The sequence below is a fragment of the Sorghum bicolor genome, chromosome 5 (assembly GCF_000003195.3).
Source record: "Sorghum bicolor cultivar BTx623 chromosome 5, Sorghum_bicolor_NCBIv3, whole genome shotgun sequence".
In the NCBI taxonomy this organism is placed as follows: domain Eukaryota; kingdom Viridiplantae; phylum Streptophyta; class Magnoliopsida; order Poales; family Poaceae; genus Sorghum; species Sorghum bicolor.
Genome location: NC_012874.2, coordinates 33,896,860 through 33,922,745, shown reverse-complemented (window position 1 = coordinate 33,922,745; position 25,886 = coordinate 33,896,860). Strand labels below are relative to the sequence as shown.

The following is a 25,886-nucleotide window of genomic DNA, read 5'->3' as shown; positions in this document are numbered from 1 at the left end:
TCCCCCCCCCCCCCCCCCCCCCCCCCCCCCCCCACACCCCCCCCCCCCCCCACACACCCCCCACCCCCACATATACACATACTACATATATATATATATATATATATATATATATATATAAGAATAAAATTTAGGAGCAGCGAAACAAAAAAAAGTGTCATGGACCCAGAAATTGGTGGGAACATTTTTCAAATCCCCCTCCCCCAAGAAACCACTGTGGTAAACCACATCAGCACGAAAACGTGGGAACTAAGGACATGTTCAGGGAGCCAAGTGTGCAATTTGTATGTACTAGGACTGGAACGAGAACTCGGGACAAATTCAAGAACCACTAGTGAAATTTACTCTTCTCTAAAAATCTAAGAAGATGAAAATCAAACAAACCAAATGCAAACCCTACATTGGAAGCAGAAACATTATTTGCATTGCAAACTGTCCCGAAGGAAACATGTCAAAGACACATTGTTAATATATATCTGGCATTTTTTTTCTTTTCTCTGAATATGTTAAATTAGAAGCCCAATGTGCTTCGACATGTTCAATTTTTTTGATATTTAGTGAATCTAACACCTGGGGCCTCCTATGTAGTAATTATATTCGGTCAATCCACTAGATTTGAAACAACTTGGACATTTAAAATAAACTTTGCAATGAAAAAGCAAATGACTCCCCTACTCTTGAGTTTGCCTCTTCTTTAAGCTGGAATGATAGAAATGAAGCAGAAAGAACAGGGAAAAAAACGTAGGAGAAAAAGATGAATGACAATAGATTGCCAAAGATATCTACATGCATCTAGTAGTTGTCTCAGTTGTTCACTTAAGTTTTCAAGATTGTAGCAATCTCACAATTTAATATTATGGATAAGTTTGTGCTACATATCTGTACCTTGGCACATCGTACATAGGCTAGCCATTACACAAGTTAACTATATATGATTAGTCGTATGTATTTTGTGCCAGTGGATGATTGATTTGGTTGATCAAGCGGGACATGTAAGGTGACAATGACACATCACTAGAAATTTAGTGCACACATTTAGGGCATGATGTTCATGTGAGACTGTCATTGTCTATGGGGAACTCAATAATTAGAGACCAACTAAAAACAAAAACAAATCCATTGTTTAAAGATTATGGCCTTTTTATTTTTTTAACAAAATGGAAGTCCACATGTAGGAAGTTCGATTGAATTTTGTAAATTACTACTTGACCACCTCTTTATGGCTTTGGTGTTAGACACCGCAGTACCTGTCGTCCTCAACCAAGATATCCAACTCTGTAACATCTAGCTCTTCATGTTCCACCACTGTGACATTCGGCTCCTATAGGATTTGGCTCACGGTGGCCCATGTGTGTTCATTTGAGATTGTGGGGGCTTAGCACCACATTGGTTGTTGATGGTAGGTTAAACCAACATATAAAAAAAATAAAGTCCATACCAATAACCCGAGGTAACCCTCTTACGTGAAGTGAGGATGAAATCTTTTATGGGGTGAGATTGTGTCGTACACTTAGTGTATAGAATGGATCTTATCCATTTGCCATTTGTGGACACGGTCCCATGTGGGTCACAATGTAGACATAGGCACATTAACTATGTAGGCTTTGTGTGGTGCACAACATTGCACATGTGGCGGCACTGGATGCATGGTCATATGTACCAAAATGGGATGTTCGTTCACAATGTAGACATAGGCACATTATCTATGTGGGCCTTGTATGGTGCACGACATTGGCACATGTGGCCGCACTGGATGCATGGTCATATGTACCAAAATGAGATTTTTGCGGTAAGTGTTTGTCTGGTTGTGGGTGTGTTGGGCCAACAAGAATGTTGGGTTGCTGTGTACGTAACATCTAGCCCAGGTAAATTTGGCCCATGGTGGCCTATGTGTGTGTTGTTGTGGTAGTGCCACCTTGGTTGTTAGGGGTCGGTTAGATCAACAAATAAAGCTTTTGGAGAGCAAACCAATAAGGCAAATGTGTGACTCTCTACTTAGATGCTATATGATGGAGCCATATCATTTGAATAATACTGTAATGTAATTGTTAAAATACCAAATGAAACATGCATGGATCTAACATCTAATCTGTACATGTACATATTTTATAATCATTCCATAGTAATTCTACAATGGGGCAACTTTCTAGCATAAAAAAGAAAACCACCATCAAGTGTTGCCCTCTAAAAAAGCACATATGATGCAATGCTTTCATGTAGAATCCATTCATCACAAATTTTAAAATAATCCAACACATTTCATCAAGTTATTCAAATATGACTCTACCAAATCTATAATTTTAAACCCAAAACATATATGACATTTCTGTAAATAATATATAAAACATGAGCAACAATTTTATTGGCACCTGCCAAGTTCTCTATGCCTAATATGAAACTGAAAAAAATGATTGACAATCCATCGCTTGTGTTTTCCATAACAATAAAACAATCATTGTTAAGAGTCCAAAAGATATATAACCATTTTACACAAAATAGATAAAACCATCTATAACTTTCGTTTCTTGAGTCACGTCATAATGGTTTACAAGGACATGAGATCTTCCCTCAAATCAGCCGTGGACCTTGCAACATCTTGGACTTCGATGCGTCAAATTTCCTACTCCCTCCATTCCAGATTGTATGTCACTCTGACTGTTCTATATACATAGCTATTTGCTATGCACCTAAATATACACTATGTCTAGATAGATAATAAAAACTATATATCTACAAAATGCATAGCAACTTATAATATGGAATGGAGGGAATATATCATGAAGGCTATGAAAGAGCACTGTACATTACTGCACTTATTTGCTCATAGCATGCTGATTAAGATCATCTAATTCACTGCAAAAGCATAATGGTAGAATCTGCATGCAGTTTTAGGACTGAAACACAGTGTAGAGGAAACAATGGCCAGCATGTTACTTTGTTATTTAAAAAGTTTTATATTTTTGTACCTATCAAGTACAAAATATTTGACACATTTGACTTTGTACTAATTGGTAGAGTATATTTGGTAGCTTAGATATTGCATCTCATAGACTGCCATATGTATCAGTGTGTTGCCTTGCCTCCCAAGTGTTGTACTCTGTATAAAGTGGCTAAGGGCTCAATGCAATAGAGCCATACAATCGCACCTATTTGATATATTCTCCTTCATAATATCACAAGTCTAGGATTAGATCCAAACATTAGCAACCGCTAGCTTCCGCAACTGCGCTCCTTCGGCGAGAGACCATCTCTGCCTGGGGCAGCGCCACCATTTAGGCACCGGATCCTATCAATCCTTCTGCCATTTTCACCATAATTGTTGCGCAATAGATGTGGATCTGCTCCTCACACACATTATCACCAGGCTGCTGCCATCTCATCCCCAAGCTCATCGTTGTGTTGCACTGCGTCACCACCTTCCTATCAAATGGAGACAGTTGGCCTGTCCCGTGGCTTCATGGTGGTGACCATGCCAGGCATTCCAGACCCTAAGCCACCAAGGAGGTGGCCAGATCTGGAGTGTCGCTTCTTAGCAGATCTGCCCATCTCCAACATGTCGTCGTTACCGATCACGCCATCATTTGCTAGAGCCATCTACCTCTCTTTGTTGGGCGCTAGCACTACTACAAAAAAAACTTAACAGAGGGGGGCAAAATCGATTAACGGAGGTGGTTTTGCCAACCGCCTCCAACAAAAGGTCACGGTTAATCCTACATTAATGGGCCCAACCGCCTCAGTTAATCATTTATCTGAGACGGCCGTTATAATGTAACCGTCTCAGTTAATACAATTAATGGAGGCAGTTAAACTATGCAACCCGCCTTGGTTAATGGATTAATTTTTTTTAAAAAAAATCAATGAGACCCATATGGGCCCATCTATGAGGCCCACTGAACCCTTCGACGCCCAGTGCCGCTGCTCGCCGGATCTGCTGCTGCACCGAGAAGTGCCTTTGGGACCGCGCACCTGCTTGCCACGAGCCCATCCATGAGCCCCACCCCCCCCGCTCGTGGCGCTGTCGTGAGCCGTCGCTAGGCACCACATCGTCATGCCAAGTTGTCATCATGAGCTACCACCAAAGGTGACTGAGCCGCTGCCGCGGGGGCTAGGCTCCTGCTCGTGGTGCCCTAGTGAGCCACCGCCGGGACTGTGCGCATGCTCGCCGCGCCCTGGGGAGCCGCTGCCGAAGCTAGCCCCGCTCATCGTGCTCTAGCGAGCCACCATAGGGGCCAAGCAGCTATCGCAGGGGTGGAGGTGGAGGGCGCCGCCGTGCTGGAGACGGAGGTGGTTGGCTGGAGCTGGAGGTGGAGGACCTATCGGAGTTGAGGGAGAAGTGCGCGATAGAGTGCGCATGGAGAAGGGGCGTGCCCTTCGTACGGGGGAGAGAAAGGAGCTGCTTAGGCATTCAAAGAGGGGGAATATATTATTTCTCGATTCTCCTGGCATTCTATCCATGTCTTGTTGGGTCCGCTTATCATACTCAGTCAGGAAGCACAGAAATATCAACGACGGACATGTCTCCACGTGGTGTCCTATCCAGCCATCGATAAGTCCACGTCAACAATCTAGGACTCCTGCACAGCTACGCGCGCGTACAGAACCCAAAACAGATAGGCACGGTTTCCCATGGGTGTTGTTTGTGTGGCTAAAATTTATGTGGTCCAGTGTGTGGTAGCTATTGTGTAGCCACTGACATCGCACCACGTGTTAGCGGTTTCTCAAAACAAGGGGCACAGTACATCTGGTGGTTTTCTCAAACCATGCATGGAAATCATGCACAACACACAGGATAGACATTGATTTTTTGGAATAGGTGGGGTCGGGCGCACATGGTGCATGTTGGTTTGATTTTTGGAGCCAGGTGCCTATGATTTACTATGACGGTTACTTTTGATTGCCTTTATTAATCGATTAACCCGGGTGGTTGCATTATGACAACCACCTCAGTTAACCGAGATGGTTTTTTTGTGTGCCCACCTCGGTTAATATATTTTAAGAGGCGGGTATTTCTAACCGCCTCAATTAATGAAAAATGACCGCCTCGATTAATCGAGGCATTAACCGAGGCAGTTCAAAAAGCTACCCGCCACCGAAGCTGTTTTGGAAAGGTCATGGAAAATGTTTTATGTACTAGTGTAGGGGTGGCAATCATCACCGTCTAGGGCTATGCACTTTTCCCGCCCCTCTGTCATCGAGGGTGGTCTTTGCCACTCTTGTCACTGGCTGAAGTCACCTACCCCTCGGGCTATGCCATAATCGATCGTGTGGCGGTCGCCTCTCTACCACCAGGGGTCAATGCTTGTCATGGGCTAGAGTTGCCCACCCCCTAGGCCACACCATCATTGGTTGAAGGTCTACTCACCTCGCCCACCCATTCATGTTGCCGCTAGGAGCAATGCCAGGCCTCGTCAGCACCACTCAAGAGGTGCTCCTCCGTACTGCCACTAGGGTATTGCTGAGCTATGCCATCCCCAACCAAGGGCCACATCTATGTCACCGCTCATGATGCCCGAACCTTTCCTCTATCTCTCTTGTTTCCCACTCTCTTCTTTCTCCATGTGCTAGTTTGCTCATGGGAGAGGCATGGCTTGGAGACAAAACTATGGAGGATGTTTTGCTAGGTGCACTCGGTGAGTTGCATATAGGATCCAACTGCTACTGGTGTATCCATTGTGGTTTGCTCAACCACTAATTGGGATTGTGCCACCCATCGCCTATCGACATCACGCGTACCTACTCTGGCTCTGGCATTGACTAAATTGACATCTACATATTTGACTATTTGGCCTCACTGGCCATGCGATGCCAAGGGGGCACCTTCTCGTGTTGCTTCTCAGTCATCCCAACTGCATGTCTGCATCTTTAGTTCATCGTCACCACCATAGATTGGGATGCCTCCCCCAACTTCTTCCATCATCACTTCACCTCGCACCTACTAGGTCCATAGAACCAATTGTGCATGATTCACTTAGCTCCGGTGATGTCCATTGCTAGGTACGATGCACATCTTCTCTAAGAAATAGGGTGTCATTGTGTCACCTCATAAGACATAGCACTGCTGCCCTTATGTCCTCTTTGACGTTGCATCTACATCGCCATTCCTCATGCATCAATGACTATCTAGCAATCTTCATTATGCCATCCATCTGCACAATTGAAAGGTCCTAATATGGCTAGAGGGGGCTGAATAGCCAATTTAAAAATCTACAAAGCACTAGAGCAATGGATTAGTACAACTAATGGCGTAATACAATTTCACTCTAGCTCTACAAGGGACGCAAGCCACCTATCTGACAATTCTAGTTTTTATGATCACTAGGTACACAAGAGCTATGTCACTACAAGCTATAATAGTGAATTGAGCTACACAAGGCAAAGCTAGCAACTTAAGCTAAGTACACTACTTTGTGGAAATATAAATAGAAGGGATGTGATCTTTATACTACCCTGCAGGAATGAACTAATCACCAAGATATGAACTAATCAATCATTGAGAGAATGCCAAACATACATAATTGAGACAGACAATTTTTCTCCCCAAAGTTCACGTGCTTGTCGGCACGCTAGTCAATATTGTGTCGACTAACACTTGGTGGTTCGATGGCTAAGAGGTGTAGCACAAACCTCATCCACACAATTGGACACCGTAAGAACCTATCCGTAAGTGAGGTATCTCAATGACACAAGTAATTCACTAGAGTTGAAATTGGTGCTCCACCGGGGAAGGCAAAAGAATCCCTCACAAGATCACCGGAGCCAGCCATGAAAAACACATGCCGGACCTTCACCGCTGCTCCAAGCTATCTAGGTGGCGACAACCACCAAGAATAATAAGAAAATTGTAGCCACAACGATCCCCGTGTGCCACTAGATGCAATCACTCATGCAAATGCACTTGGAATTACTCTCAATCTCACTATTATGAAGAATCAACAAAGGAGATGAGTGGAAGGTGTTTGCTTAGGCTCACAAGGAGCCAAGTATGTCAAAGTGCCAAAATGGTGAGCTCCAAGCTGACCAAACACTATTTATAAGCCTCCCAAAGAAATAAATCCATTGGCTCCCTATTTTCACAAAAATCAGGGCCATCGGACGCTCCAGTGTGATCGACCGAATGAGACCCCAGCGTCTAGTGCATGGATGTCTGCCACGTGCCCTCTGCCTTTGAATGTCATGCGTTAGATCTTAATGGTTAGGTTCACCTACTGGACTCGGCACCTAGCGTCCAGTCGCTACTTAAAGAGGTTCCACAACATGATTTCCATGAGTGGATGTGTTCGGTGACTGGTGACCAGACGCAGCCTAGCATCTGATGCCCCTTCAGCTTGCATGTCCTTGTCATGTCATGCAGAAAAGACACTGAATAATGCTTAGCCAGCGCTCAGTCAGCAGTGTCCGATGATCTTAGAAAATGACCTAATGCGTAGGTCCCCATTGTACTCTCTGCATGTCGCAAACCAGAACTGACCGAACGCACACCCAGCATCCGGAGCTCGCACACTTCTGTGACTTCACTGAAACCAGCCTCCGGCACAGTGGAAAATAGGTATTTTATTTCCACAAAACACATAATCCCACTGAGTGAGAGAGGATCCCAAACCCCTCTCTACGTCATGATCCAGAATACGGGTTCAATCACAGAAAAATACGGTATAGGCACCACGCCTACACAATATTCACCACTGAACCATGGTACCAATGAGCAAGCGCTATACGATCCTAAACTTGAATATAATTCTAATCCAACTATGCCAAGCATATAATCAAAGTAAACTAAGAACATTATAATTGAGAATAGAAGCAAATAGAGAAAAGTCATATCCAATATAGTAGAATAGACCAAAGCCATATTTATAGTAACAGATGAACAATATGAATAATATAAGAAAGAACATATACAGTAGGAGAAAGCGAGGAATTACCAAGGAAACTCACAAATCCGAAAACGAAGCAATGCTTGCCTCCTTCTAGTTCTAATCCTATGTAGCAATGCCCTAAACTATGAAGCTCTAATTGAGATGGTGGCTTTAGGGCTTGATCAGAGGTTTCTCTCTTGAGACAGATGAATGATGAATTTTTAGCATTTCTCCCGGGCCTAGGGACCTTGCTTATATAGCCCTTTTCGAAGAACGTCGGCCATCGGATCAAACCGAACCGACCTTAATGGACGATTATTATTGATCCTCAAAGGTGATGGAGGCACGATCCATGAGACTCTATCTCTCTGCAAAAAATAGATATTCACCAAAACTCGTGGAATTTTGTCAGTGTAACCCCTATATCTAGATGATATTTATATTTAGATTATTTCTCAGGTTTTGTTGACGGTTAAAAATAACACTTATCTAACGTCAACCATTGCCTTTTCTCCAAGCCTTGTACTCTATATAAATCGCCCAAGGGCTCAATACAATACATCGGTCCAATTAAACATATTCTATTCCCCTACACCAATTATTATGACCTTGACATGTATTCTGGCTTATATTCATAAAAATCATTCAACTGTAAAAGACTTTGGAGGTACTTTGAGTACAAATCTAAACAACACAAGCCCGGGCCTGCTGCCAGGTGGCCCCAATCTAGGGGTGCATCTTTCCAGATCTTCTAGAGTCTTCTTTTGTATATGTAGGTGTTTTTCTCTCTATGTAAATCTGGCATGTGGACCTTCTTTGGATCTTTTCTGATATCCTCTACAAAAATAGACATTCATCAAAACTTGTAGAATTTTGTTAGTGTAACCCCTATGTCTAGATGATATTTATATTTAGGTTATTTCTCATGTTTCGTTTGACGGTTAAAAATAACACTTATCTACCGTCAACCGTTGCCTTTCCTCCAAGCCTTGTACTCTATATAAACGCTCAAGGGCTCAATACAATACATCCATCCAATTACACCTATTCTATTCCCCTTCACCAATTATTATGACTTTGACATGTATTCTAGCTTATATTCATAAAAATCATTCAACTGTAAAAGAGTTTTGAGGTATTTTGAGTACAAATCTAAACAACACAAGTAAATGTTTCTAAATTACAATAGTTTTGGGTATCTATAGCTTTTGAGGTTTGACCACTTTTTATCCTTAATCGACATGTTTTTTTGCCTTAATTTAGTTAATTTTCAACATTCTTCCGATATATTTTTTTTGTCTGTATTTTTCATGAGGACTGATTAAATTTCTAAGCCATATTAACGCTTAAGTGTTTTCCTCAAAAATAAAATCATAATCACATATTTTTTCTGTTTTCTGCAAATATATCGTCGCAAAATATAGTTGTGCAAGGTATACAATGGAGATTGTGCCATAATGTCATGTAAAAATCATATTTGTTTCGGATGATATAACATATTTTGAGAAATGTTGTGTTTGGAATTTCTACCTGCAAAATTAAATTTGTAGTATAATGATCTTTTAAAAATCAATGAAGGTTGGGTCACCCGGAGACCAAGGAGTGGTGTTCAGCTTGTGAAGACCGTTCGAGGGTTCACATACATGATGAGGCAACATATGATGCAGACAGGATTCCACATAATGAATGAGTTGGCATCCATCAATCAGGAGATGAGGCAGATGGCCACCGTAACAGATAGTAACCCCGGGTTGGAGCCATCAGAATGGGTTCTGCAAGTTCAGGACGTGGCCAATGATGTCCAGGATTTCACAGATATCTACACATGGCTGCAAATGAAATCGCCGAGGCATGCTCTTGCACATATGAGCGACCTAGTGCAGGTGAAGGATAGGATCAGGAGCTTGCGAGAGTGGCAACAAAAGGGTTGCATTACGAGCCAGGACAGAGTCAATGGTGCTGCTCTGTCCTGCCCAAGATCGTCTGGACCTTATGCTCCTGAGGACGTTCTCGTTGCCATGGATCAGCCTAGGAATGAGCTTTTGAAGTTGATTTTCGAAAGCGAGGCTATGGAGGAGGAAGTCTCACCCTGGTTAGCGAAGGAGCAGAAGCCGAGGGTGGTATCCATCGTTGGGTATAGTGGCATCGGGAAGACGGCCCTCGCAAGAGCAGTCTATTACGATACTTTTGTCCGTAGTGCCTTCAACTGCGTTGCTTGGGTTGTGGCATCCGAGTGCAGCCATGGGGGTGACCTTCTAAATAAGATTTACCAGCAAGTTCAAGAAGAAAAGAACGATGTTGTCCCTGACTTTTATATGTTAAAAGAGATCCTGCGGAATAAAAGGTGTGTAGCGCTCTCTCTCTCTCTCTCTCTCTCTGAAAGATCTCAACAGATATTTCACAGAATACTTTTTCAAGTGCAGTGACATCATTTATATATACTGTATTTGTAATAAATCTGTTTTCAATGCTTGAATTTTAAATCTTGAGCAATAATATATAAATCTTGAAAAATAAGTTTTTAGAGTGAATAAGAAATGGAACAAAATGTTTACTTCTGTGGCGTTCCCCATTCTAATATTATAAGACTGTTTATAGTTTTTTTGTGTTCATGGTGTCATTAATTTATTTTACATTCAAAATTTGTTTTATTTAGTTGCTACATTTTTTATACGCATCTACAAAACTCTAGTGAGTTTCATACTCTTATTGAGAACTCTTCTTTTGAATCTTTAAACAAGGATTTTAAACCCTTTTACTTCACTCTTAATTGCCACTCCATCCATCCCAAATTATGTCGTTCCAACTTTATTGGAGAGTCAAAGTATCTCTAGTTTGATCAAATTTATATATAAAGAATAACATTTATAATAGCAACTAAGTATCATTAAATTATTAATTAATTATGTTTTTATCTTATACCTATTTGACGTCATAAATCTTTGTAGTTCTTTTTATAATTTTGGTCAAACTTGAGAACCTTTGACTCTCTAAAAAGTTAGAATAACTTATAATTTGAAATGGATGGATGAAGGATAATTGAGTAAATTATTGTTGAAGCCATCACCACACTGTTGAAAACAGCCAAGCTTGAAAGAGGATATGAGTGGGGTCAAAAATGCAAATTGCAAGAGTACATTGATATTTAAGATTAATAACCGTTGTTTAAGTCCTTCAAAAACCACGGATACAATGGGACACCTACAGTCTGCATTAACATTTTACACACCTCATGATGTTAAATTTTATATATCTAATATGTGTTGAACTCTTTCTTTATAAAATATTTTATTGCTTACAACAATAATACAATCTATATAAATATGTCATAATGTTTGAATAAAAACATGTACATTTATAAAAATGAACAACTTATATTTGTTATTGGCATAAATATTAAATAGTGTTTAGATAATCGTTGTTGCCATTGATATCCATGAATCCATGATTGCTGTCTCTCATGCATTCAGGTATACTTGATGCGCATGATGGCATAACATTTATAAAAGTGAGAAATTTGGATATATGAAGTTGAGATAAAACTACATATTTACCACCTTTTCTCATACACACGCACGCACACACAGTTTTGTAGCCATGCATGCATGCTTATGTCAAAATTCGCTTTTTTTTTTTGGTCTGACGAGTTTGTTTTACTTTGTTCTGCTAGGTTTCTGGTCGTTATTGATGACCTTCACGGAGCTGGTATGTGGTATGATATAAAAGGTGTCTTTAGTGAAAATCATAATGGCAGTCGAATAATCATGACCACGAGTATTCAGTCCGTCGCCACTACCTGCACTCCTGAGCCACGATACATTTACAGGATGCAAAGTCTTAATAATTTGGACTCCGAAAAATTGCTGTGGATGAGGGTTGGGAGGCAAGTAAATCGTACACCTGCTCTGGAGTATGCTTTAGGAGACACATTGAAAAAATGTGGTGGTCTACCACTAGCAGTGATTAGTGTGGCTAATCATTTATGTCAGAAAGAGCAAAATCTGCCAGAAGGTGTCACGGGAGCCTTTGAGGAAATGGATAGAGTTCTTACCAAGTGCTACGAGAGCCTGCCTGACAATGCTCACAGGATGTGCTTGCTATCTCTGAGCACACTCCCTCAAGGTCATGTGATTAAGAGGAAGAGGCTAATTAGAAGATGGATAGCTGAGGGACTGGCTGTCGGACATGGTGATTTTAGTGCTGAACAGGTTGCTAGCAACAGATTTGATGTGTTGATTGACAATAACATTATTGAGCCTGTGCTGATTGGCGACGATTCTAAGGTAAAGGCATGCCTAGTTCTTGGTGTAATCAAGGACTTCATCATCAAAAATTCAGTCTCAAAGGAGATAGCAACTATAATCCAGAACGATGAGCTCCTCCTTCCCAACAAGGCAATCGCCCATCCGGTTCGTCGACTATTTGTTCATGGAGGCACAACAAAAAGTGAAGGTGTCGCGAAGGCAATTGGACTGGATCAAGTCAAGTTGTTGACAATCTGCAATACTGTGCCTTTTGATTTCCAGGGCTGCTGGTTGCTGCGAGTCTTGGACCTGGAGGCTTGCCAGGGGGTTGACAAGAGGGTCTTTGGTAACATATGCAAACTGGTATTTCTCAAGTACCTGAGCCTTAGGGAAACCGATGTTTACAGAATACCCAAGAAAATAAAAAAGCTGGAGTATTTGGAGACACTGGACCTTAGGGACACACAGGTGGAAGCATTGCCCATCGAAGTCTTCATGCTCCCACGGTTGGTTCTTCTATTTGGCAAGTTTGAGCTACCTCGACATCTCAAACATGGAATGACAAGGAGTAGGCTGCAGGAATTTTTCTCTGAGAAAAGTAGACTGCAGACTCTTTCAGGATTTGTCATGGTGGATAGCAACAGCTTTGAGCACATGATGATAAACATAAGGTCACTAAGGAAGGTTAAGGTGTGGTGCAAGCATTCAATCTCCTCCTATCAAGAACGTCATCTGGCTTCTTCCCTTCAGAAGCGGCTAGTAGGAAGCAATACCCTTGAATCTCTATCAATTGATTTTGGCAATGAATCCATCAATTTCCTGAATGGTATTGGAGCTCCGTATGCACTTATTAGCTCTATGAAACTACAGGGAAAGTTAACGTCACTGCCTAGCTTCATGACTTCATATGATACTACTCTCTCCCAGTTGCAGTTGTCCTCAACTGGGTTGGGCATAGAGGCTTTGTCTCTGCTGCAACACTTACGTCGGCTGATTTTTCTAAAGCTAGTTCAGGATGGTGATGGATTTTGGGGTGACTGCTTCATTGTTCAGAAGGATGGATTCCCAAGCCTTCTACGTATATGCTTTGAGGCCCGGGAGCTTCCCCGATTACATATCCATGAAGGAGGCATGAGCTCCCTCACCTCCCTCCAACTACTCTGTCCGATGTTCACTGGTTGTGATTACTCTGACTTGAGGGAAAAATATGTGGAAACCTATTCAGAAAAAAGCTTCATAGAAGTTCAGTCGGTGGAAAAGTTTAAGGGGGATCCCCAAGTAAGCTTCAAGGAAAACAGCTCAAGCACAGAAGAAATTGAAGAGGAATCTGGATCCAATGAAAAGTCCGAGGAAGTTGATTCCAGCAAAAGATTCAAGGAAATTGTTCCCGAAAAAACATTCAGAATGAACTATTTGGACAAAATAAAAAGGAGAATTGATTTAAAAGAACACTTCAAGGGAATGGAGCACCTCCAATATCTCAATGAGGTGGTACTACATCCTTCTGTTAGTCATGAGGTATTTGATGCCTGGAAGGAAGAAGCAAGGAGTCACATCAACAGACCTTTGGTAACAAGGTAAGCACGCCCCTTTGTACTAATACTAATACTCCAAATATAAGTTTAGAAGACATGATTATTTTAGAGGATACTTAAGTATTAAAGTTCCAGAATGAACATCGAACACAGAGTTATTAACAATTGTTCACCTTTGCCTTTCTCACGTATTTGCTTATTCTGTAACCCAATACCCAAATAAGTACAATTAATCTTTATGACGCTGTGCAATAGATTTCATTTAACATCAGTAACTCTGATTCCCATATGTTTGTATCCATACTTAGTTGAAACCATTCAGCTTAAGTTGTGGCCTCAAGCCAGAAATTTTTTGTTTGTGTTTTCCAAATCTGCTAGTATTTGTAAACAAAGTTTTATCGCTTTCGCATGTTAAATTAAACCTAGTGCTTCTTATACATGGTATAATGCACATTTTTGATGTCACGCCACAGGTATTTTGCATAATGCAATAAAAAAGAGATGACACTTTCACTGAAAGTTTACATAGCACAGTAATTAGTGTGCATGATACAATTTCACTTCAGTAGCCTTGTTTATATAAATTTTTGCAATTTCATGCACATTTTTGAAGACTTGTTTGTATTGTATATCTTTAATGTGAAAAGATTTAGTCATTTTTTTATACTAGTACAACAAATATTTTTAGAGATGTGCAAACCGTTCACCTCTAATCAAAGGTATGCATGCTCTGCCTCTGTTAATCATTTCTTGAAAACCCAAAAATCTTAAAATTAAGTCCTTCTCATCAGGACTTGAAACCATGTCCTAATACTCAGCAATAACACCTCCTTACACTACACAAAGAACTCATTGTAAATATATATAGGATTCTAACTTTTTTGCATAAATATTTTGAAATCTTGTATTGAATATTTTAGCTACTAAATGGGAGCAAATGAAAAAGTTTCAATTACTTGAAAATTCAAAAATTTGTATCTCAAAATATATGAATTTAAAACAAATATTTAAGACACTAAAACATTAGATAAAAAACTTATCAACAACAAACTTGTAGATAGGCCACTACAACTTTTGTATTAACTATTGATATTTTAGGTCGTTTAGAAATTGTAAATTTCGAATCTTATAATTCATTAACTTCAAACACGTATTTCAGACTCTAAATGAAACTTTCCAACAACAAAGTTGTAGATTCTATAGAGCATATTTGAAATGTTATCTAAAAATTTTAAATTTTAAATTTCAAAATATGTAAACTTAAAATAATATTTTTGATCCAAAAAGTTTTAAGTCAAAAGCTTCTCATCTACAAAATTGTTGAACACATCAGGAGGTACAATTTTTAAATAAAGTTTATCTTCATCCGAATTCATATGAATAAATTATGTTTTTTTTTCTGGATGAAACTATTTTTAGAGACAAGCAATTTTTTAGATGCTTAGAAAGGTCATGTTTGTTAATAACGGTTTTTAGAGATGGGCATCTTATAATACCTATTTTGAAAATTGATTTACAGAGATGAGCACCATGAAACTATCACTGGCCTTGTAAATGATTTTCAGGCACTCACTAAGCATAACAAGGCAGGATACTATCTTTACTTGTTTTACTAACTCAATTCAATAGGCAATGCAGAAGCGCACTCTCGCTTGGTAGAGGCTTGGGAATAACAACCCACGAGAAAGAAGAGCGGCTCAGAAGCAAGCTTCCACTCATTAGAGGTTCAGAAACAGCAATCCATGAGAAAGCAGAGGAACACAGATCAGGAACAATGAGCCGCGAGAAAGCAAGCTCCCAACACCAGACCTCAGGTACAATCATTAAACAACATGATGCATGTAAAAGGATAAATTCATATTTATGCTATTTGAATTCCTAAAAATTCTCCTAAAGATCAAAAATTGACACTAATCAATTTGATAGACTATAATCGCCATTAATATCAAGAGTAGTATTTATTTATTTGTTCTAGTTTCATAAAGTATATCCGCGCATCTACCATTAGTGAAATAGCTTAAAGTAACCTCTACATGTATATTTAAATTATCTACCTTTGCTATTATGAAAAATAATATAATGTAACCCCTTTAATCCTCATATAAAGTACCAACTTATGGCATTATGAATCATAAAATAAGCCTATAAATTTCTGTTTAATTATTTACCTCTGCCACTATTGAAAATTACATAAAAAACCTCTTTACATATAGGGTACCCACCTATAAGTTTGATTAACTTCTCTACAACTTTCAAGGTGGTGTTAAGTACAAAACTAAACCTATGCACTCTTCGACTCGTGGCCACACATGGTTTTATGCAACAAACTGCGTAGCAGATATATATGACCGTTGTTTTTAATTATTTAGTCGCTACTACATTTCCATCAATCTGATTTGCTTCTTGCCAGCAGCTCACGCAAAATATTACTTTAAAGTTCAGTAGTATGTTTCGTAATTGAAGGACTGAGCAAGGCTGTGAGTCTCACTGCGATGAGCTCTACTTCTTATACCTTCCCATCTAGGGCATGTATGAGTTTCAAGCCCTCTCGTGATTGTCAAGGTAGCTACGGCTTGTTTGCCTGCATTGTTTTCACTCTCTCAAAGGGTCTAGTCTTAAGTCTTAACATGGGACATGCCCTCGTGATACCTCTCAAGAGTGGACCATATATCTTATAAGCCGTCTTAAGATTCAAAATGTGATAAAACTCAGACAAAGAGAGACACAAGAAAAGAGCATTTCTGGCCCTAGTGTTGGCCTCATGTTGGTCAATTTGTTCCTGACTAATGTCCACCTAAGACCACATACTCTGAATCGAGGCAATGTCCCAAACACGAGAGTTGATGCTCTAGGATACGCGGACATACGTGTCTTTTCTAGTATGGGTAGACAGTCCCGTGGAAAAAGGAGCCTTCCTACTGCCGTGCTCCATGTCACCTTCGTGCATCAAGAATAAGGTTAAGGTGGACTGAGTAAGGTGGCCAGGGGTGTAAATCGGAGCATAATCCAATTTTCTTTAGATTTCGGCCGTTGCCCCTACACCGCCAAACCAAGCACTCAAAACACCCAAAACTCTTAGGACAGTGTACACACGCCAACTGGTGGTTAGATGCACTCAAGAGAGACCCGAGGAATGAAGTAAATGGAGATAAAAACAAGCAAACATTGAAACCAATAGCAAAACCAACCTGGGCCAATCTGCAAATTCGGCTTGACCTAGTTTTGTTCGCCCATGGAGGAGAAAAGGTTCAAAAGCGAATCAAACAATTTCAATGGGACTTGAAACTTGGTGGAGGAGCTTAGAACACCAAGGGGAAGATCTTCATAAAAAATGAGCTCAATCGCAGCCACATGAAAAACTTGGCTGCGACAGTTTCCCAACTGATCTTAGCCAGTTTACACACATTTTAGAAGGATTGTCCTAGAAAAACTCGAAATAAATTCAAACGAGCTCTGAAAAATCAAAAATTTTATAGATAGATTCCCTAGTGTGAAGAGAATGTATCCCCCAAAGATCATCACCTAGAAAACAATAATTCCACACAGACCAAGCAATCCATCAAGGAAAGAGAGCTTTATCCAGATTTTCTTCCAAAGGGCAGATCTGAGTGCCCAACTATTTGGTAGAGATGTTCCTTAGAGATGCTAGCACGTATCTATCGAAGCCAAACACCCGCAAACACAATGCATCCAGAAATCCAACAGAAGCTCAAATGGAGGGGATCCAAGTGAAGTAAAACCAAATTCAATCGGGACAAATGAATTGAGACAAAGGAGATTAGAGAACAACTTGCTTTGTTGTCACAAAACCAGATTGAACAAGGCCTTCTTTTGATGCACTCAATTTCTCATCTGTGAATCTCAACTTAGTGACGTATCTCTGGCTAGAACTACTAAGAAGCACCCTAGAGATATGAAACTAAACACTAGAAGAGATGCTTGGCTTGGGCAGCCTCCCCTCTCCATTATGTAGCCATGTTACAAAGCCTATCATTGGATATTTTGCCTGAACCACTAAATCACAAGGGTATAATGCTCCTAGTTCACATCCGTGCATCCCATGGCCATGAGCCCTTCATGAGAATGCTTCACCTTGATGCAAGTTTTGCTATCGCACCATGTCCTGCTATGAACTCCATATTGGGTTTTGAAACCCAAAGCCAGCAAACTGTCCACCAGTGGTTTGAGACCCAACCTAACAAACATAGCTAGAGTCCTCTATATTTTATGCTTCCTCCGTGATCTTGATGTGTGTCACCACTTGACCTTGATCATCCAATCACCAAATCCTCTTGCCTTTGCTCATGTCAGTTGCCATGTTATTGACTTGATTAACACTACCTACACTGTCTCCTCAAGTACACTTGCTTGTTGATGCTGCCAATTGTTAGGCACCTAGGGTGCATCCTAGCACCTCGGTCTCTTGGTCCAAGCCTACATGTTCATTCTTCACTTCTCCGAGTACATCGGCATGAAACTGCTTAACCTTCTCCAATGTCGCTGACCATCTCAATGCTCAGCACATGAACCCATCATGAACCAAGAGATATGTTGCCATCACTACTCACACTATGGTTAGTCCCAATACTAAACCAAAACCCAATCATCTTTTAAGAATCACTCATCATCATAGCACTCATGGGCACATCTCAACCATGTGTCTGCAATCTCCCCATTGAAGAGTGCATTGTCAACACTGGCATAAAGAGATGGATCACAAGCAAAAGAAAAAGGTAGAACTCATCCAAATGACCAAAAGACAATGAAAAGACAAAAATGGGTCATTTGAAATGAGCAAAGTTGGTCCCCAAAAGACACGATGTGGCTCAATGCAACCAACCAAAAATAGCTAGTCCTCGAGAAGTCGAAAAAAGGGCTCAACAACACTAGATAAACAATAGATAAAAACCCACTAAACTCAGTGCAACTCAAAGCTACCAAAGAACAGTGGTAGTCCCTCTAGAAGAGGCAAAGGCTCAACACAGCTAGCAAAAGTGGTATCAAAAGCCAAAATCAAACATGAATGCAACTCCCCCTAAACAAGTGCACTCTCCAAAATGAATGCATGCTCTCAACAACATATGCCAACACCTTGTGAGTAACCGTTCTTTGTTGGTAATCATTCTCCCCATTTTGCAGTTGAACATAGTGTTGTTTGCATGGTTATTGCACTTGTGCTATCACGAAGGAGTGGAACTCTCTTAGTGCTCAAACCAAAGTCTCCTAGAGTGGCTATCATCCAAAGGACCTAGTCACAACATATTTAGCTTGAGTAATGGATTGGGCTATGCTACTATTTGCGAGGGGACCAGGACACCAAAAGTTCATAGGCACGAGAAGTTGACTTATGACATAACCATCACCTAGCAAAATCAATATTGAAATAACCACACAAAGATAGAGCCAAAGAAAAAGAGTACTAAAGATCTAACCCAAGAGTGAAACAAAGGTACCTCATAACTCTCTTCATAGCCTGACAATGTGAAATGCACGGTGAAGCATGAAAGTGAGTATACACACAATGAAGTGTATGTCTAGCCTCATCACCGTCAATTATAGCAAAGACCTTGTCTGGCTTCTATACTCCTTATCGTCCATGACTTATCCTTTCTCATCCATATCTAGAGCTATCGTTGTCAACATGAGCATTGAAAAAGGCTTGGCCTCGCCCATATGGAACTTCTTAAACAAATCCTAGGTGCACTTGCCTTGATGCACAAATGTCACATTCCGAGTTTGCTTAATTTGAAGTCCAAGGAAGAACATTAGCTCGTGCATCGTGCTCATCTTGAATTCCCTACTCATGCTTTCTGTAATCTTGGCAACAAGTGCAAGAGAAGAACCACAAAACATGATATTATCCATGTAAATTTGGACCAAAAGTGTATCATTTTCATGCTCGAGGAGAAACAAAGTTTTGTCAACTTGTCCCACTATAAAGCCCTTTGGAAGCAAAAATGTTTTCAAACGACTACCAACTTTGAAGGGCTTGTTTCAGACCTTATACATTATGAACATGGTTTGGAAAGTTTAGAATATCAAAACAGGGGCTTGCCTCACATATAGGTCCTCTTCTATGTACCAGCTCAAGAAAACACTATTAATGTCCATTTGAAAAGTTTGAAACCCTTAGAGGTAGCAAACACTATGAGGTTTCTAATGGATTCTTTATGAGCTACATGTGCAAAGGTTTCCTCGTAATTTGTACCCTCTATTTCAAAAAACCCTTGGGCTACCAACCTAGCTTTGTTGCACACTACCATCCCATCTTTCCCTTGTTTGTTTTTGAAAACCCATTTTGTCCTCATGGGGTGGCAATCTCGTGCAGATGGTACCAAAACACAAACCTGGTTTCTTTCAAACTTTCCAAGTTCCTCTTGCATATCATTCATCCAATTCATATCCAAAGGTGTGTGTCCAACATCCCAAGACTCAAAACAAGCAACAAATGCAAAAAGAGCAAAATAGGAGATTTGATGTGACATCAATCATGTGGTTCGCTCATGATACTCACCAATCATCTATTAATGTGAATGGCGTCACTGAGTATGCTAAGGCTCATGTCTTTCCTAAGTGGCCTCTAACTCAACATGATCTTGCTGTTCTCTACATCATGCCACTGACTCGAATATCACGCATATATTGGAGGTAGTGGCAGATGGTCTGTTAGTCAAAGTAGTGTGGGTAGGTTCAACTAAGGTAGCCAATGGAGTGGTCTCCTGATCACCACAATTGGCATCGTTTTGCTCCTCTTCCACAAAACTGCTCTCACTCATCTCCTTTTCACCTGCACCCTCAAACACGGGGGCTATACAAGGCATAGTTTCATTGAATGTAACTTCATAGGTCTCCACGATGCGGTTAGTTTCAAAGTTAAGTACATGATAAGGTCTAGAATGCAAAGCATAACCCAGAAAGACAACATCTAATGGTTGTGACTCAAAATTGTCCAACTTACATTCTTTGAGCACAAAGCAATTGCAGTAAAAAACCTAGACAAAAATGGCTTTACCTTGGGTGAGCATCCAAACCATAACAAAAAAAAATTGTTTAAGAAAGCTGAAAGAAAAATGCAGTTTGAGACATAGTAAGATGTGTTGATCGCTTTGGCCCAATACTTTCCTATGAGTCTCGTGGTCATTGAGCATTGTACTAGCGATCGGAACAAGGGTTTGATTCTTGCATTCCACAAATCCATTCTGCTGAGGCACACAAGAAGAAGAAACTTGAAGCTCAAAGCCAAGAGAAGCACAAAAGGTGTCAAAAATGAGGGTTCCTGAATTATGTGCCATTGTCACTATGAATTGCTCACATAACATGATTTGCAAACTCATTTTTCAACATAAGAATAAAAAATCGAGCATTAGAAAAGGCCTCATCCTTACTGTCCATGAAAACACCCATGTAGCAAGAAAAGTCATCAACAACCACAAAAACATAGCAATTCCTAACTAGTAAGTGCATCTGAGTTAGACCAACTGTTTAGCCATCACTTTGTTAAAAGTTGGGTATGGAGCAGCTACCATATGTATTTCCATGATGACACAGGTGGCACACAATTTCTTTCGCATATTTTAAATTGGGCAATCCTTGGATTAAACCAAGTGAGCTGAGTCTAGACAGTAGATCAAAGCTCAAATGGCCTAGCCTTCTATGCCACTTCCAAAGCTCAGATTAAGATCTAGCCACAAGACACCGAGAGCGGTCAAAAGACTAAGAGAAATCAACACAAAACAATCAGCCAAAAGGGGACATATGGCAAACTAAGTTTCCGTGAGAGTACACATGGGACAATACCTTCTTAAAGCGCACCTCATATCTATCCTCAAGGAGTTATCAAACTGACAAAATGTTGAAATTCAAATTTGAAACCAATGCAATATGTTTATGGGAAAACTAGATTTTTCCTTGATGACTCCATGAGAGACAACCTTACAATTATTGTTATCCCTAAATATGATGTATTCCTTACCATGCATGAAGTTAATGCTAGGGAACAATTTTGAACATCCACTCAAGCAGCACGAATATCCAGCGTGAATGATACATATGTTCTCTAGGCCTTTGACCTACTCAATAAGAGGACATAAGATGAGCAAACATTACAACGATTGAAGTTAGTAAATTGAGAAGAATATTAGTGTTGAGCTATTTGTTTATGGTAAGTGTTAGGAAAAACACCAAACTCCCAATTCTCATTGGTGGAAAAGATAACAACGATACAAAAAAATGGTCTGCTAGAGTTGTGAAACATAAAGCCATCGCCACAAGGTCCATAGTCCTACTGAGCCTAACTTGTAGCTCGCTGAGCATGACCACCATGAGGCCTAGCGCCTTGAGGTATTGGACCTCTAGGTCTAATTGTAGCCCTCTAATAAACTAGTGGAACATGCACACCATGGAAAGGATAGTACATGTCCTAGTTGTTCATCGCAACATCATGCCTCTCATCCCTCTTCCTCCAAAAGCATAACTCAGCATGGTGGCCTCCCAATCACAAATATCATAGTGGACCCTCAGAGCTCCCTTTGGTTGTTTGTTCACTCTCTTGTGGTTATGGTTCACTCCTGGTGGAGATTGTTGAGTTCCCAAAGGGGTTTTCTCAAGGATGGTAGTGAGTGTCACCAATAGGTTTTTAGGTGATTAGGCTTTGGGATCCATACTTGTTTTTGATGTAGGGCTTTGGTGGGTTCAACAAAAACTCTATCTTTGGTGTTAAGAACAAGAAGTTTGTGTGGAGTAATTTGGTATGCTTGGGAGTAGTGGTTTCTCTCTTGGTTTAAGTCCACTATACTCACCAATCTTGCCATGGAGTTTGTCACCCCCGACACCCTCAATAGCGAAGCCTACACTAGGTCCACCACCTCACTTAAATTGATCGATCATCATGCCGACCTAGGGTTCCCCACAAGACACCCAAATCAAGATAGTTTGAAGGCATGTGTTTTCCTCCTCGAATCTAGTCTTTGTTGCATGACAAGCCTCAAGATCTAGAACCAAACCCTATGACAATGCACATATAGTAGGAATACTACCATAGTTAAGCATAGACATCCTAGTTCTCTTCTTAGTTAGCTCAGACTTCATAGCATGGTATGACTTGCACACACCCAGATGACTCATACTAGACTTCACTTCTTCTATCTCATCTATTAGACATGCAAAATTGGTTTGCATGGTAGTAAGATTTGACATATGCACTGCATTGCTATCATGCTCCATCTCATCTAACACAATAGGCTCCCTAGAAAACTAAAATCCTTAAGTGTTGAATGACATATTGCAGAATACCACACTCACTCCATAGTCTCAACACCAAACCAAAGCCTGATCATCTTTTGGCAATCTTCACAACGCACATGGGCACATCTCAACCATGTGTTCGCAGGGATCAATCATGTTTACATTGTTTTTCTCTTGAATAATATCGATCATCTCTTACCAAACAAATTTGTAGTCTATCTGTAGACCGTTTGGGTTGTTTCTCGGAAAATGTTATTGTACTCGTAATGTCTGTAGTCTGACTAGTTTTTATCTTTGTTTAACTGGAAGATAAAGGTAAAGAAATACAAGAAGAAAAACAGCAGCGACAAGAAAAACATCACGAAGGTAATATTTTTGCAACCATCAGATATCGCAATATATAATTTGGCAAGGAAAAACAGATATATTAGCTGTAAAATTCGGAAATGTATGTTCGAAATGTGTACTTCCTTTTTTTTGTAATTTGTAATTTCTTACATGATTATTGTTTCCCATTGAAGAGGGGAAGAGCTTGAGGCCAATGGGTGGTCTCCATCACCTTGCACGGAGAATACAAGGGACCATATATGCATTAACCCAAAAAATGATGCTGCACAAAGGTCACGTTAATCATAATTACGAATACATCAGGGGCAAGTTGAGGATGATGGCTTCTTACCTTGGAGATGGACTTTCGCTAAATAGTGAATTGGCGTCACTAGAGAAATGGGTCCTACAACTGCAGGACCTTGTCTATGATGTTGAGGACTTCGTAGATATCTACAACTATATGTGTGTCAGATCCCATATCCGTGCTCTGGCACATCTAAGTCACAATGAGTATTTGAAGTTTAGGATTGACAGCCTACACCGACAGCGGTTGGAATACATTGAGAGTACTAAATCATGCAGAAGTGAAGACAGCGCCCCTCTGTCCAGGGCATTAACTGAACCTTACATGCTTATCGGCATGGACGTGCCAATACGTGAACTTCTAGAGTTGGTGCACCAGAAAAAACTGGAAGTAAATGACATAGTGATCTCCATCGTGGGATGTCCTGGTGTGGGGAAGACCACCCTGGCAAAAGCATTATATGATCAGGTATTGGAACGGGAAATGTTCACCCTTATTTGCGTTTCGGCATCAGAATGCAGCAGCGCTGAGGACCTTGTGAAAAAGGTTATCCAACAAGCTTCTAATGTTCATCCAGCAAAAATGAGAGAGGCTACCTCTACCACAAATGATATGGATCTGATGAAAAATATTCTAGCACAGAAAAGGTACTCCCTCCATCCACCCTGTGTTAAGTTCTCTCTGTAGTCACACAAAAGTTGTTTGTGAACACAATCCACCAGCCTATATCTGAAAACAATTTGCTGAAATCGAGTGCAATAATAAAAACTGATCAATTTATGACTCATTATTAGTTGACATAAAAGGAGAAAACATCACTCATTTTGCTATGTCTATGCTTAATGGAAGAATAAATAGAGCACAATTACTGCTTTATAAAAAATGTTTTAAAATATATATGCATTAAGGTTGTCACAAGTTACCTTCTCTGTTGAATTTTAATATTTAGAAATGGCACAAGTATAACTGTTTTCAAATGTAATTTAATAAAACTATAAGAGTAAATAACGTGAGTGGAGTCTAAAGTTGTCACGGGATGTCATTTAATAGTTCCCTCAAATCATAAATGCATTTTCATGCACCAAAAATTGTTCTGGGTGTCATCTAGGTCCTAAAATATTCAAAATACCTTTTAATATCAATATACCTGTCTGAAATGTCTTGTAGGCTTCAAACATGACGTAAGATGTCATTTGAGTCAAAACTGGTCTGAACCCACTTCGGTGCCACACATCGCACATATTATTGCAGGTCCCCATAGCTCTTCTTTGACCAAGGGTTCCCACGCGAGGGTATGGCCATATGTCAACCTCTGCTACATTAGTCTAGTCTCAATGCAAGTTTCATGAGAGTGTCATGCACATTAAACAGGGTGCCACATAAGCAAAATTACTAATTTGGCAGAGTTATTAAATGAAGGAGTTTCATCAGATGAGAGAGGAGTTTCATCCCCATGAAACTCATATGGCTCGATTACCTAGTTTATAGTCTTGGTAACTGTGCCATGAAACTATGCATTGAGACTGGCCTTAGGTGTTAGCATCTCCCTCGCCTGCAACGAGGAGCCATAAGCTAAAGGGGATCAGAGAAGAGGCGCCTGGTTTGGGGAAGAAGAAAGGGGAAGACGAGGATAGCCGACAGAGTGCTTGGTGTCTCATTCAGCTTGATTCAATTCAAAGTTGAGTTTGCTAGTACAACTTCCATCCTTACATATCCCTCACTCAGGCTTCCACACACATAGGGAGCAATGCCACTCTAGGCTAGATAGCTTGGAACTTTTGGATCTCTTCCTTGAGCTGTGCCTGGCCTTGCGCCTTCGTTGGGATCACCAAGGTGAGGGGTAATAACATGCTCCCCACCCCCTTGAGATGAGGCATGTCCCCATGCCAAAGCCCCCATAATTGCTACATGTTGTAGTCAGAGTCTTCCTAGGTAGCAAGATCATTATCGACGCTAGACCACTTGATGAGTAGCTGAGGTACCGTGCTAGAGCCACAATTGTATAGTCAACATTGGAGTATCTTCTCAGGGACTTGAAGGCCATCTGACAGGTCCAGTGGTAGAGCTAGGAAACTTGATGACGAAGTAGGAGTAGGTGGAGTAGGCTTCAGTAGGGAAACATGGAATACTAGGTGGATGGAGGAGCCTGGTGGCAGCAACAACTTGTAGGCAAAGAAGCCTATCTTGTCGACGATCTTGTATGGTCCTAAGAACTTGAAGCAAAGCTTTTGATGTGCACGTGGCACAAATGAGGACTGCACATAAGGCTGGAAGTAGAGGAAGACGAAGTCGTTGATGTTGAGCTGCCACTCGAACCACCTTTTGTCAGCTTGGGACTTCATATGTTGTTGAGAACATAGCAAGTGTTGATGGA

At 40.6% G+C, this 25,886-nt stretch overlaps 1 protein-coding gene across 1 annotated transcript in view; it reads left to right on the top strand.

Annotated features, from left to right (window-relative positions):
- The window catches only part of LOC8155719, a 47,089-nt gene extending 22,890 nt beyond the window's left edge, over window positions 1-24,199 (top strand). The window contains exons 3-7 of the mRNA XM_002489093.2: window positions 9,435-10,200; window positions 11,527-13,677; window positions 15,265-15,449; window positions 23,188-23,244; window positions 23,400-24,199. Of these exons, the coding sequence (XP_002489138.2) occupies window positions 9,435-10,200; window positions 11,527-13,677; window positions 15,265-15,449; window positions 23,188-23,244; window positions 23,400-24,199 (3,959 nt within the window). The remainder of the gene's footprint in view (window positions 1-9,434; window positions 10,201-11,526; window positions 13,678-15,264; window positions 15,450-23,187; window positions 23,245-23,399) is intronic.